Source organism: Pungitius pungitius, chromosome 1 (assembly GCF_949316345.1).
Source record: "Pungitius pungitius chromosome 1, fPunPun2.1, whole genome shotgun sequence".
NCBI lineage: Eukaryota > Metazoa > Chordata > Actinopteri > Perciformes > Gasterosteidae > Pungitius > Pungitius pungitius.
The window spans coordinates 2,855,375-2,868,934 of record NC_084900.1 but is presented as its reverse complement, the minus strand read 5'-3'; the positions used below and the strand labels follow the sequence as shown (position 1 = coordinate 2,868,934).

Sequence of the window (13,560 nt, the reverse complement as noted above, 5' to 3'; positions counted from 1 at the left end):
AAACAGTAGATAACACCATATCTCGTACTCACTTTCCCACAGTCGCCTTTGTTAAGCATCTTGATGTTCCACTTCAACCTGCTCATCTGGAAACTGTCATTAAAAAATTCAGGACTTTTAGTTGGACTTTTGAAACGCCCTGTTCACTGGAATAAGGAAGACATACGAGGCTCGTCAATCAATCTGTGAAATCTTGCAGGATATTCTGTAGTTCAGGAAGCAAACACACCTCAGGGCGCAATAGAAAGGGCAGCAAAGGCTGTCATGGAAGGAAGCAGAGCCGTTGTAGATGGTGTAAAAAATGTGTTTAAGCCCCGCCTCCCTCCGAGGAGAAACGAAACCAAACATTTGCTTCCTGTTTCCTTTTCTCGGCCAACTTGAATCCTCACAAAAAGAAAAATGTCCACGGAGCAGCACGAGCCCGGCGTCCAGCTGGACCAGAACCAGTTCTGCTGCCCGGTGTGTCTGGACCTGCTGAAGGAGCCGGTCACCGTCCCCTGTGGACACAGTTACTGCAGACGCTGCATCGAGGACTGCTGGGACCAGGAGGACAAGAAGGGACAGTGCAGCTGTCCTCAGTGCAGGGACACGTTCAGCCCGAGGCCGGTTCTGAAGAGGAACACCATGCTGGCTGAGTTGAGGGGGTTAGGAGCAAAGGTGGAGGTAGAAACAGTCGGGAAGTAACTTCGGGAGGCTGAATAATAAACTGCTCTCGTTAGTTCTACGTTCTATGAAGAAGGAAATGATTATAATGAGAGAGCAACGAGTTACCCGGAAATGACTTCTTCCCTCTAATTAGTCATTGCTTTTTTAGGTAGGTTTAATTAATGTACAAGCATGAACAAATACAAGCATGAGATATTACGTTTTGACCCAATAAATTAAAGTAAGAGAAAGTAAATACTATCCACCGTGTGAATTCTGAAGCTTTTACTTCCTTATAAAAGAGTTTTTTTTAACTTAATGAGACAATAAAGAAGTCATCACGTCCACCAGTCCGACTTACAGCTCCACTGTGTGCAGTGCAGTGTATGAGGAATGGGAGTTATTGGTAGATCATCTATATTCATTTAGGACACCATGTGGTCATATGGGCTCATCACATCTGGAATGATTGGTCTTTCACTGCTTACTGTCCCAGTGAACCACGCCTGCTTCTACACAGCTTCCATCTTAAATGGTTCACAGTGATCCACCCTACTTACACATGTTAGTGCCCCGATATTCCTGTTATTGAACATATATTATCTGTATGATATTCTAATATCTAATATCTGTAAATATTTATTAGAATTATTGATGTTGATGTGTAGATCCTTTTACAGTTTCAGCTGGTGCAACTAAAGCTAATCTTACTCTATGTGGTAGAAAATATAATGATATAGTTGAGTTGTTTAAGGTTGTGAGTTATTGTTTGTATTAATAATGTGAATCTTTAAATAAATAATAGTGGCTCAATAAGTAAATAACTTGCCTCTGAAAATCTGGTGTAAGTATTAAGTAGAATAAAATAGGGCGCCAGAATTTTGCATTGAAGTACAGTAAATGCAATAACATGACACATTTAAATGTACCATCAGCCAATCACAGTCATTGTCTATGAACATGTGCTCCTGACCTGTTCCCACAGTGAGAATCACCATTTAACCCCCTGTTCTTCCTTTGTCCTGATGTTAACCTCCCACCTATTCCTCCCCAACAGCTGGTGGAGAAGCTGAAGAGGAGCGGCCCCCAGCAGCCCTCTGCCCCTCTGGCCCGTGCCGGCCCACACGACGTGGCCTGTGACTTCTGCAGCGGCGCCGGACCCAACAAAGCCACCATGTCGTGCCTGACGTGCATGGCGTCCTACTGCCCGGCTCATCTGGAGCCTCACCGCCGCGTCCCCGTGTTGAAGAAGCACGAGCTGGTCTCCGTCACCATCCCGCTGCAGGAAAAGATGTGCGAGAAGCACAACAAGCTGGTGGAGGTCTACTGTCGGACGGACAGGAAGTGCATCTGCTACTTGTGCGTTATTGATGAGCACAAGGGCCACGATACGTTGTCGTCTGCATCGGAGAGGGCCGAGGAGCAGGTAGATGCAGCACGACCAAGGAAACTGAGTTCTGCAGGTATAATTTTATTAACCCCAACGTTTCGTTGCAGAAACAACTGCTCGCGAGTCAAAAGAAAGTCAAGCAGAGGTTCCAGAAGAGAGGGAAGGAGTTGAAAGAGCTGCTACAAGTTTTGAAGAATTTCAAGGTGTGGAAATTAAACTTCATTCCTTAAACCTGAGTGTGAACAGGTATTTAAAAACCACTGCAGAAAGGCTGTAATAACAAACATGGGCGAAAGAAATCAGAACTTTTCAACAAGTAGAATTCTTTTGTTTCAATGAACAGAGTTCTTTCGAGCCCGCAGAGAAGACCTGTGACGAGATCTTCGATGAGATGATCCGCTCCGTCCAAAAACGCCGCGGTGAGGCCAAGCAGTTGATCGGCGCCCAGCGAGAGGCGGCGGTCGCTCGGGCCGAAGAGCTGCAGCTGCAGCTGGAGACGGAGATGAGCGAGATGAAGAAGAGGGACAATGACCTGGAGCTGCTGTCTCGCACCGACGACCACATCCACTTCATTCAGGTAGCACTTCACCCACCTGCAGCCCGTTTGTCCTGTCACGATGTGACGAGCCAACAGTCGGTCCGGCTCAATGGGGACATCTGCTGGCCATGTTTGAAAGTACAACGTGTGAAGCTCCCAAAGCTATTGGATGAATTTAGTTGCTTTCTATTTCGTTTGGCTTCTTCTATTCTCCAACGTATTGATTTCCCTCCAGACTTTCCAGTCCCTCTCCACCTTCGGGGAATCTGCAGACTTGCCAGCTGTGTTAGTCTTCTATCCTCAACACGCATCCTTCAAGCCTGTGACCGACTGCCTGTTTAAACTGAAGGATGACATGGAGAGCCTTCTGAAGGACGCATGGCCCACAGTCTGTGCCAGAGGTAACTTTCATGAATACCGTATTTTTTGCACTATAGAGTGCACTAGATTATAAGGCACACTAGCAATGAATGGTCTATTTTTGTATATAAAGCGCACCGGATTATAAAGTGCATTAAAAACAGTCAGATAAGTCAGTCAGTCAAACTTTATTAAACACGTTCACAATGACTCAACTTTATTCATACGTTCCTACAATAGTTCTCTCCAGGTCCAGAAGAATTCATGATTTATTTTCCTCTCAGTGTCTGCTATAGAAGTTGTGCCACCTGTGCCAAAGACCAGAGAGGAGTTTTTACGCTGTGAGTCAAACATTTAAAACTCTGCAGATATAGCACATTCATGATAAAATAAATAATTAAAGGCAGGTTTCTGCTTTGTTCTTCCTTCAGATCGCTGTCCTCTGACCCTGGACAGGAACTCCATCTCCCAATATTTGACCATTTCAACAGACAACAGGCGGGCGACAAGTACTTATAAGAATGATTATTATGAGAATAAGCGTTATGGTTATAATAATGCTTATCAAGCACCAATTCCGATCATGCAGGTGTCGTGCAGTGAGGGTTTGTCAGAGCGGTGCTACTGGGAGGTCAGTTGGAGTGGTAGTACTTGGTCTGTGGGAGTGTTATACAAAGACAGCAGCAGGTCACAGAACCTGGAGTTTGGAACCGATACCAAGTCGTGGAGTTTAACTTGCTCCCCAAATTCGTTCTCTTTCCAACACAACAACAAAAGCAAGCAGTGCTTGGTACGTCGTTCTCTCTCCAGCGTCGGCGTGTACCTGGATTATAAACTAGGTACCCTGTCTTTTTATGACATCTCCTACTCGATGACTCTGCTCCATGAAGAACACGTCAGGTTCACTGAGCTGCCTTATCCTTGCTTTGAGCTGAAGGGCAGTCAGAACAATCTCACAGGACATTTCGTAGAAGTGAAAAAGTTATGGTAATAACGTTTACATTGGGGATGTACTGTATAATGTGCCACTGTTGATCTGTTGATATAGTTAATGACAGGATATTATTTTACAAGAAGAAAGACCTTTTAAATTAACTCTTCCATCCGCCTTGCTTCTCTTTAAGGTCTTGCCGCCTTTCAAAAGACAAATCTAATTGATTTCTACAGCACAGATATTTAGTGGTTTTCATGGAAACAGAAGAGGCACCAGAATGGAGCCTTGGGGAACTATGAATGTGTCTGTCTGCTTGCATAATGCAGTTCAGTCACTGTGCAGAAAGTCACACCCAGTTTTCAACTCGGCCTCGAAATCTAATAATAGTAAGAAAGGAATGCACCCCGTCTTTGTTTAAGGGGATTTAACTGAAGACAATAGCAGTACCTGGATGACGAAGTTCTATTTTTGAGTTCCCGTTTTCTCTGTAGCTTTTCACCACAGGAAATTCAACCAGAAATACCGGCCGGTGTGATACATGTCTATTGTAATTTGGAGCATTTATGGGTTGAAGAATATGTTTTGGATCCATACGTTAATAAAGGGATATGCACCACCCTTTGTTTCTATTTGTCTCCTGACAGGATAAACCGCCACAAGTCCATCCTTTGCATATCACATGTAATCTTTACACTAAGCTAAAAGGGAAATTGCAATCAGCGATATGACTCATTGTGATGTGTGTCCAGGGTTTTCTGCGCCTGACGATATTAAATCATTCACACTGTTGTGTGTAGAAAACTAAAGGTGTAATTCACTCAATCTAAAAAGGTAAAGAAATGATTTCAAAATATTGAAATAGTTATATCAAAGTGTCTTTGAAAGCTCTGTGACATATGCGTGTGTGTGTTAGCTACTCCCTATAAATAGCAGATATGAGTTGGTGCCAAGTTGCAAGGACACACCTTTAACACAGTCACCACTCAAACAGCCAGGCGGGGTTCCACAAATATTTGTCTTTATGCTCAAGGACATTTTAAAATAATGATAATGCTATCAGAGAGAGGACGGACCGAAACTTCAGTTCACATTTAATGAAATGTATTTAGAATGAAATGTCCATTTGAAGAAAATGAAGTCAAGTTTACATTGAAATGATGTTTCGACAATAATGAATAGAAAGAATAAGTTAAATCCTTAGGGATGAAAAATATGTAATTCTCTGCCGGATCGTGCCATAATTATTAGTTGTAACATTGGAATATTGTCACAATATATTAACTGTACTTTGCCATATGTATTTTTTCATTCACGTTATTGTCCTACCATATTGCCCCCTAAGAGATTAGCTCCTGACCAAAATAGAGTGATATTTGAGGTGAAAAAGGAGAGAAATAATTGAGAAAAGCAAAGATAAACTGAGATAAATGTTATAACATTTAGAAGTTACGTTATAACGTTAAAGGTTTCATGAACATGAATTCATCTCATCCATTGGCACATGTTATCATGCAGATAACTTTTTAATTACTTGTATTCAGTCGCCCTTTTGTACCCTGATGACCGGAGCTACTTTACACAGAGCAACCAGATGATCAGTAACCAACAGACACGTGACCCACTGTGGCCATCTGTGTATTTCTTTCAAGTTTAAATAAAAACATAATAAAAACATGAAGACAGGTGGCAAGTTAGTTTGGTGTCAGCAAAGTGCACTGAGGTTTGATTCTGGTCGAACTAAAGAGGTGACGAGCTAATCGGCAACAGAGATTTGACGCACTTCTGTTTTTCGTGTTTCTGGAGGCCACGCCCTCTGTCCAACGTCACGCATCCAGCAAAAGGTTCGTTTGTATATGCGTCTAAAAAAAGAAGTTCTATTAAAAGCCCCACGGCCCGTCAAAAAAAAAGAAAGTTCTCCAGTAATGATAATAAAAATAATACTAATTGTTATCTTTAAATAATGTTACCTTCACTTTTACACGAGTTCCTACACAATAAAGCATTTTTCTCTCACGTCTCAGGACGTTCCACAGCCATGAATCACGTGACTGCGCCTTGTTGACACCAGAGGCGCAGCAGTCAGAGGGGCTGCTTCACCCGTCTTCCTGCTCTCCTCGGGAGCTGAGCGCCATGGGTGACGTTTACCAGCACCCTGTTTTCTTTGAGTGCCGCGACCCCCTGGGGGAGCGCGCGAGGACGATTCGGAGATATTTCAGCGTGCGCCGCAAATCGGGCGGAGGAGACTGCGGGCCGCTGGAGAGGCTGAACGAGAGCACCTACAGCGTTAAGTTCACGGACCAAAGAGGTAAGCGAGGCCTTAAGACACAGTTTATGTACCCATCCATAAACAGACATCCATCGATGGATGGATAGTTGGTTTTTTTAATGTATATTGTTTGGAATTCAAGTGATACTACAATCACATGTCGGTTAATCACACCGTGGGTAAAGATTTCCAAGACGGAAATCTTTTTTTTTCATCCCCGAAAGTGAAACCTAAAACAGTAAGACCAGAAATGAGATTTGGAAGCTAACAAACTTGTTGAGTCGGCTCAAGACAAATAAATATATTTCATATTAACTCTAAAAAAGTATAAGCGTATTTTTTCATTTTATTTGTAACTTTATCAACTAAATGTCTTCTTGTCTTTCTTAGATCAGCAGGAGGTCCTGAGGAGATCGGAGCATGTCGTGGACGGTTTGGTGTTGTCCGTCCGAGGCAGCCTTGAGCCTGGAGCCTCCTCTCCGAGCCGGGACCTTACAGATCAACCACAGGTCGGGACAGCTATTATTTAATAGAGGACACAGCTGTGCGCGTGCGCATAGGCCCCGTGCGTGCACTTCCTACGGGCGAGTGCGTATATGACAGTAATAAACATCGTCCTAAACGACTAATTTGAACTTTTATACTTTATGTACAGCTAATTGTTACTTATGTGACTATGGTTTTGATTGCAATACTATTTTCTTTTTATGTGGAATATTTCAACAATATTTGACTGCAGTAAAGGATCACCCTGTCAGAGATTTCAGTTCGGCAAATCACTTGAAAAACAGTAGATATCCAAACAGTTATTTCTAGCCTTCAAATGATTTATAATAGTGTATAATAATGTAATATAAATATATAAATAGAACAACAATTAAAAAGTGTAGACGTGTTTAGTGGCAGATTGGAAGCCACCTTTATACCCCGACATAGCTTCTGTTTTGGTAATGATATTCGACCAGTCCAAAGAGGAGGAATGTAGCCACCAAATCTAGTTATACTCACTCACACTTACTGTACAATCTCGAGAGCAGATTAGTGATAGAAGTCTTGAGACATGGTCTGTTTGAGTTGCACTTGCTATTGTAATTTTGCTTGCATGAATTTGTTTTGCCATCATATATTTATGTCAAGCCAAAAAAGTTAAATGTTAATGTCCCTGCATAGGAATGGATTTATTTTTCACAAAGCGTTTTTCTTTGAACACAGATCCCTCTATGCAATCCTGCTTCAACACCTTCGCCAAGTGAAGAGAAATATGAACTGCGACTTGATTCTCACCTGCTACGTTACCTGAACGAGTGTCCCCACGCTAAGAAAGAACTCGATAAGGGACTCACCTCTGTGGCCTGCTCTGCCCAGCTGTACCCAGAGGAGGACAGGGTTCTAGTTAGCCGGTTAGCTCAAGCTGGTGCTGCAGTCAGTAACTGGAGAGCCGAGGTAGACAAGCTCTTTGGTGGCTACCTGTGCCACTATGAGTCGGACCCTCACAAGGTTAAAGCTTTACTTCAGCCTGGCACTTCTTCTCAGGCCACAGGTGAGGTGAAGGTGTACAGCAATGTTGGGATGGTCGTTGTGGTTGGGGAGCGTTCTCAAGTGAACGGCAGGTTGATGGATATTAACGACTCGCATGTTAAGCGACGGTCAGGTCACGTGAAGCAAAAGAGGACCTGTCGACTGGGTGAGGCCAAGCTCCGCCTCCTCTGGAAAGAGATTGAGCACAGATTGCGACAAGATTTTCCCGAAGTGAAGGTCACGCAGGAAGCTGCAGGTCAAATAGTTTTGGAAGGTTCTGTCAAAGAGATTCTTAAGGCTGGAGATTGTATCTCTCAGCACGAGAACCTTGTTTTGGAAAGGACCGTTTCTGACATAAGCCCACTTCTATTGGCCTTCTTAAGAAAGGCATACAGTGGCCCAGCTGAGCTACGGGACTTTTTAGGGGTTGGTGGCAAGGTGGAAATAGAAATACGAGACACAGAGGTTCGTTTCTTATCTCTATTCTCTGAGGATCTTGATGAATTTTTAAAGGCACTGCAAGCTGAGATCAAGGAAGTAAGAATGGATGTCCCTAACTGCTCCTCTGTGCCACCTGATCTTCTTGAAAAGCTAAAGTCCATAACATTTGACATCAACCAGGGCCAATACAGGGCTCAGGTAGTCTTTGGCCCAGGGAGCACATTGTGGCTACTGGGCCACACCAAAGAGGTCGACAAGCTAAGGGAAGTTGTCATACAGTCTTTGGACGACTCCAGTAATAAAAGCATAGTCCATCTGCCTTTCCCAGATTTAGCAGAAAAGTTGCCAGAATTGCTGCAGGCGTATGATATTGACTGTACAGGGGTTACCTTTATTCCCAGAACATCTTCCTCTGGATCCACGGTGGTGCTGCAAGGTCCATCCTGCAAAGTGACCGAGATCAGAAACTGTCTAGAACTATTTGTGGACTCACATTTTGAAGACCATCCAAGTTTAAGTGAAGTAAACGCAACAGTTGCTAGCTACAGCCTTCCAGATGGGTTACAGGTGCTGGTGTGTCAGGGTGACATCACCAAACAGGAAGCTGATGTCCTGGTGAACGCTGCCAATGAAGATCTGGAGCACACCGGAGGGGTCGCTGCTGCATTAAGTAAAGCAGGTGGCCCTGACGTGCAAAAGGAGTGCAGAGCTATAGTGAAGCAGCGGGGAAAAGTTCCTACAGGTGATGTAGTGTTGACCACAGGGGGGAACTTAAAATGCAAATGTCTGCTGCATGCTGTTGGGCCTGTGGGAGGAAAATCAGGTGGCAGAGAGAGGATCTTACTGGAAACAGCTGTCCAGTCTGCTCTGAATTCAGCAGAGTCGATGCGGTCGATGTCAATAGCCATTCCGTGCATCAGCTCAGGTGTGTTTGGTGTACCCGTCGCATTGTGCTCTGACGCTATTGTAACTGCTGTTAAGAAGTTTGGCAGTCAGGGAGGGCGAAGGCTGAGTAGAATCATTCTGATTGATACCAGAGTAGAGGTGGTTAGGGCTATGCAGGAAGCATGTGACCGTCATCTCCACGGGATAAGTAGCGGAAGCAAGGTACCCAGAGATCCGGGGTTTCAAATGGGAGCCACTGCTGGAGCTCCTGAACATGGCGACCTTGTGGAGATCGTTCAGGGATCTGTGGAGACCCAGCAGGTGAGAGAAGTATTCAACTTGCTCATTGGATGGTAAGAAAACACACACTGTTTAAGAATTACAGCATACGTGGTTGACATAGTGAATGTTTATGTGTCAACTAAGTTTCGAAAGGGGGGATTTTCATTTCGTCCAGTGTGTATTAGCTGGTTTACAGTATAGTATAGTAAGCCAACACCATCTCCTGCACTCCTTCTAGGTGGATGCCTTGGTTTCACCCATGCTTGGCCATGAACCTCTTTCCACCCGTGTTGGAGACACTTTGTTTCAAATGGTTGGTCCCCAGTTGATCACACAGTTTCAAAAGGAAGCAGAAGAAGAAACTGCTATGCCTGGTGACGTAGTCCTGGTGGAGGGCTTGCCTGCACTTCCGTCTAATGCAGTGTTCTTCGTCAACCTCTTTCCCTGGGACGAAGACCAAGATGGAACACCAGTTCAGGTGCGATAGTGGAGGAGTGTATTCTGTTCTTCGCACGTTAATACAGATTTTATTTAGTCTCGTCTTAAAAACACTTGGACTCTGATATCTTCTAGGTTCTGAAACTGGCCATCAGCAACATCCTCACATCCTGTGACAACAGAGGGTTTGGATCAGTTGCTTTCCCTGTTCTCGGTGCTGGGATCGCCCTGCGGTTTCCGGGCATATTAGCCGCCACGGTGCTACTGGAGGAAGTTCTTAAGTTTAAACAGAACAGAGCCAGCAAAACACCCTTCGTGGTCCGCGTCGTCATCCCCCCCGATGATGAAGCATTCATGGAGGTACAATGGAAATGCATTGTAGCAAAAACACAGACAATCCATGATGGGTTGAAGTTGTACGGAATATAATAAGAGTATACAATTTTCATTGGTCAATAGAGGTTAAAAAATATGGCTTGTATTGAGTGCAATAAATGTTTTGTCAAAAATAATTCTATTGAAGTAATAATTGTACATTTATTTACACAAAATGATGAATCTGAAAAAAACAGATACCTGCATATGAATGCAGAGTGGGCTTTTGTTAAATGCAAATTTGTGAGTAAAGAAGCATTTTAAATTGGTCAAAATGTCTAATCTCGAAAACCCATTGGATATTGTTCAACAATGATTTAGCTTTTTAATATCTTTGTATTTCCTAAGAACATGACCTCTGGTAAAACAATACAGTCCAGACTAGAGTTGATCATTGCAGTAACAAACCAGCATTAACAACTCACTTAACATTTTAGTGAGTACATCAGTGCTATTGAACCCTCTCTTTTTCTCTGCAGGCCTTCAGTTATGTCCAGGAAGCTTTGCAACTCAATAGATTGGCAAAAGATGTTCCTCAACCCGACCAAGGTGCCCATTAATGTGATATTGTAGCAAAAAACTGGAATACAGACCTGTGTCACTCATCTTCCGTTTTTTTCTTAGATAGTAACTAGATTAGATCAGATGTATTTGATTTGCAGTAAGGTACATATTGTCAGCCTCCAAATGTATTTGTCTCTTCCAGTGTCAAATACAAGAAGGATCGTCGTGCTGGGGAAAACTGGACATGGGAAAAGCCACCTAGCTAACACCATATTTGGAGCAAACATCTTCAAAACAGACCATTCTCCCAACTCTGGAACAATTCAATGTCAAGCAGAAACCCAATCTGTCAACGGTAGAAGCACCACTTTGATCGACACTCCTGGTTTCTTCGACACAGAAAAGCCTGAGGAGATGCTGAAGGCTGAGATAGTGAAGTGCATCACGGAGTGCGCTCCCGGGCCCCACGCCTTTCTCATCGTGCTGAAAGTAGAAAAATTCACAGAGCACGAGCTTGCCGTCACCAAGAAAATATGCAAATATTTCACCGAAGAGGTTTTGAAATATGCCGTGATTGTCTTCACGCATGGCGACGACCTCCCCAAAGGGATGTCCATCGCGCAGTTCGTCCGTCAGAATGAGAGTCTGAGAGATCTGGTGGAGAAGTGCGGCGGCCGGTGCCACGTCGTCGACAATAAACACTGGACGAACAAACAGCAGAACAACTACAGGAGCAACCAGGCCCGAGTGGAGGACCTGCTCAACACAATAGACGAGATGGTGACGCAAAACAATGGAGGCCACTACACCAACGAGATGTTTGAGGTGGTGGAGAAAGAGATCCAGGTAGAGGAACACCGCATACAACAAAAACTGTTGTCTGGAAACATGTCGCAGGAAGAGATCAGGAAGCAGGCAAAAGCCAGTGTGAATGAGAGGCTCCTGATCCAGCTGGCGGGCACAGCAACAGGAGCACTGTTGGGAGCTTTTTTTGGATTGGCAGTGATGGTCGGATTGGTTGTCACGGCTGTAAGGAACTGTGCGCAAGTGGTGAAACTTTTAAAAACAGTTCCAATGCTAAGTGGCATTGCAACGCCAGTGAGTGCAGGAGTAGCAACGGCAGGACAAGTGGTGTTGGGTGTCGCTGCCGCTGGCATGGTGGTAGCTGGGGGAGTAATAGGTGGTGTTATCGGTAACGAGGCAGCAGAGGGAGCCAAAACACCTTTGGAGGCCGCAGAAATGGCAGCAAAGGCTGTTATGAAAAAAGGGAAAGCTACTTTAAAGATGTAGTCTTTTTTTGTCCCCCTGGCAAATGTTTATCCAAAATTCATTCCATTTTTTTTTGTCTAGACCAACTCTTGATCTCCGCGGGGAACTTCATGGTCGGGGGATGATTCTCTGTGACACAACGAGCGGACAATTAATCCATTGTCAACACAACAAAAATATATCGGGTAGCTTGAACTAAAGGGACAAAGAATTGGGATCGAGAATCGCAAGAAAGTCAAACAAGTGAGGCAGTGATTCTGAAAAAGGTGGAGGGACATTTTTATTCTAAAGAGTTTAACCTCTGTAATTACTACTTTAAGAATTAGCCAAAAAATTGTTGATATGTAAGATGATTGGGCTAATGTGTATATGTTGGTAATGTATTTGAGTGGGGTTTAAATTGGGACCGTCCATAACTCCAGCGAGTGGGATTTTAATTCACTTTCCATTAACCTTTAATTAATCGTTATTAAGTCATTTTTATGTTTGATAAAAATCTGTATTTAACCAATAAAAGCATTAATTGCAAACACATTTTGTCATATCTCCATTTTTGTTTCACTGTTTAACTCTGTGTGTGTAGCTCTGTCTAGTTTGCAATGCACCTGCAGCCTCTGGTCCACAAGGAGCTTCCTACAGCTAGACAAATGCTCCGTTCAACCAGTCACATCCTTCAAAGATGAGGTGCGGCGATTAAAATATTATAAAACTTATTTTTTTCTGTCTGAAGAGCGTCCCAGTTTCACAGACGCAACACATTAACCCCATTTCCTTGTGAGTGTGTATACTTGTGTTTCATTCATTGTTTAGCTTTTTGGGGGTTTTCTTAGGTGCACAATCCCACACCTTGTTTCACAAGTTATACAAGTTAAACATATAGAAAATCTACAGATAAGATAGTGTAAACAGTTATGTGTAATTTATTACCAGAAACTACACGTATATGTTTCAAGCTCATGCACTTCAGAAAGATGAAGTGGCTTTGAAAAGGAATCTCAATTAATGAGATAATACAATTGGTTCTCCAAGTTCGTCAAATCAAGGCATTTCAATTTCCTCAGACTTTGAAAGATGACTGTTCTTGGTGCTTGAGACTGCTGTTTGCTCCTTTACAACATGTTGATTAAGTTGGTGAACGTTGAGCCTTGAACCTCACACACTGCTCTGGAAAAGCCTCGCCCCTTCTGGTTGCTGGGACCAGGAGGACAAGAAGGGACGGTACAGCTGTCCTCAGTGCAGGGAGACGTTCGGCCCGAGGCCGGTTCTGAAGAGGAACACCATGCTGGCTGAGGTGAGCGCAGAGTTATTCGACAGGAAACACGCTACAAAGCTTTTGTCTATATACGTGGTATTGGTTGAACTGGTACTAGTAGTGGTAACATCAGTGATAGAGACAATTCTGTGGTATTTATCAAGTTTTTGTCCTTTCAAGAGCAAAATATGAATGTATGGATCCTTCTCGAGCGCTGAAAAAGTGATGTGTCACATCCGGGAATCAGGGCCAACTTTAAAGTTTGATTTTACCAAGAATGATGGGGACTTTTTAACATTGTGAGGTAGGATACTTTCTGAAATCTTTCCTTCCCTTCCAATAAAAAATAACCCCTTTTTACAAAGGCATTTTGGCGCAAATTAATGCCCGTGACCTTTGCAGCAGCGCTGGACCCAACAAAGCTGCCATATCGTGCCTGACGTGCATGGCGTCCTACTGCCCG

The 13,560-nt window shown here is 43.6% G+C and overlaps 2 protein-coding genes across 5 annotated transcripts; both read left to right on the top strand.

The window, feature by feature from the left end:
* Window positions 1-319: 319 nt before the first annotated feature.
* On the top strand, window positions 320-4,479 carry LOC119222930 (tripartite motif-containing protein 16-like). 2 transcript variants are annotated; one of them, XM_062560588.1, is made up of 7 exons: window positions 320-663; window positions 1,703-2,071; window positions 2,143-2,238; window positions 2,379-2,612; window positions 2,809-2,974; window positions 3,218-3,274; window positions 3,341-4,479. In XM_062560588.1, exons 1-7 carry the CDS (start codon window positions 400-402, stop codon window positions 3,922-3,924), a joined length of 1,770 nt encoding a protein of 589 aa, XP_062416572.1. In that variant the 5' UTR covers window positions 320-399; the 3' UTR covers window positions 3,925-4,479. The 2 variants fall into 2 exon arrangements, with proteins under 2 accessions (XP_062416572.1, XP_062416574.1); XM_062560590.1 differs by having other exon boundaries at window positions 323-663; window positions 3,365-4,479.
* Window positions 4,480-5,887: 1,408 nt separating this feature from the next.
* Window positions 5,888-12,373, top strand: LOC119221775 (protein mono-ADP-ribosyltransferase PARP14-like). Of its 3 annotated transcripts, XM_062560575.1 has the most exons (8): window positions 5,888-6,172; window positions 6,524-6,642; window positions 7,346-9,298; window positions 9,498-9,737; window positions 9,833-10,057; window positions 10,552-10,621; window positions 10,779-11,422; window positions 11,927-12,373. In XM_062560575.1, the coding sequence occupies exons 1-8, from the start codon at window positions 5,998-6,000 to the stop codon at window positions 11,936-11,938; spliced, it is 3,438 nt and encodes a 1,145-aa protein (XP_062416559.1). In that variant the 5' UTR covers window positions 5,888-5,997; the 3' UTR covers window positions 11,939-12,373. The 3 variants fall into 3 exon arrangements, with proteins under 3 accessions (XP_062416559.1, XP_062416567.1, XP_062416558.1); XM_062560574.1 differs by having other exon boundaries at window positions 5,891-6,172; window positions 10,779-12,373; XM_062560583.1 differs by lacking the exons at window positions 9,498-9,737; window positions 9,833-10,057 and having other exon boundaries at window positions 5,889-6,172; window positions 10,779-12,373.
* Window positions 12,374-13,560: the final 1,187 nt, after the last annotated feature.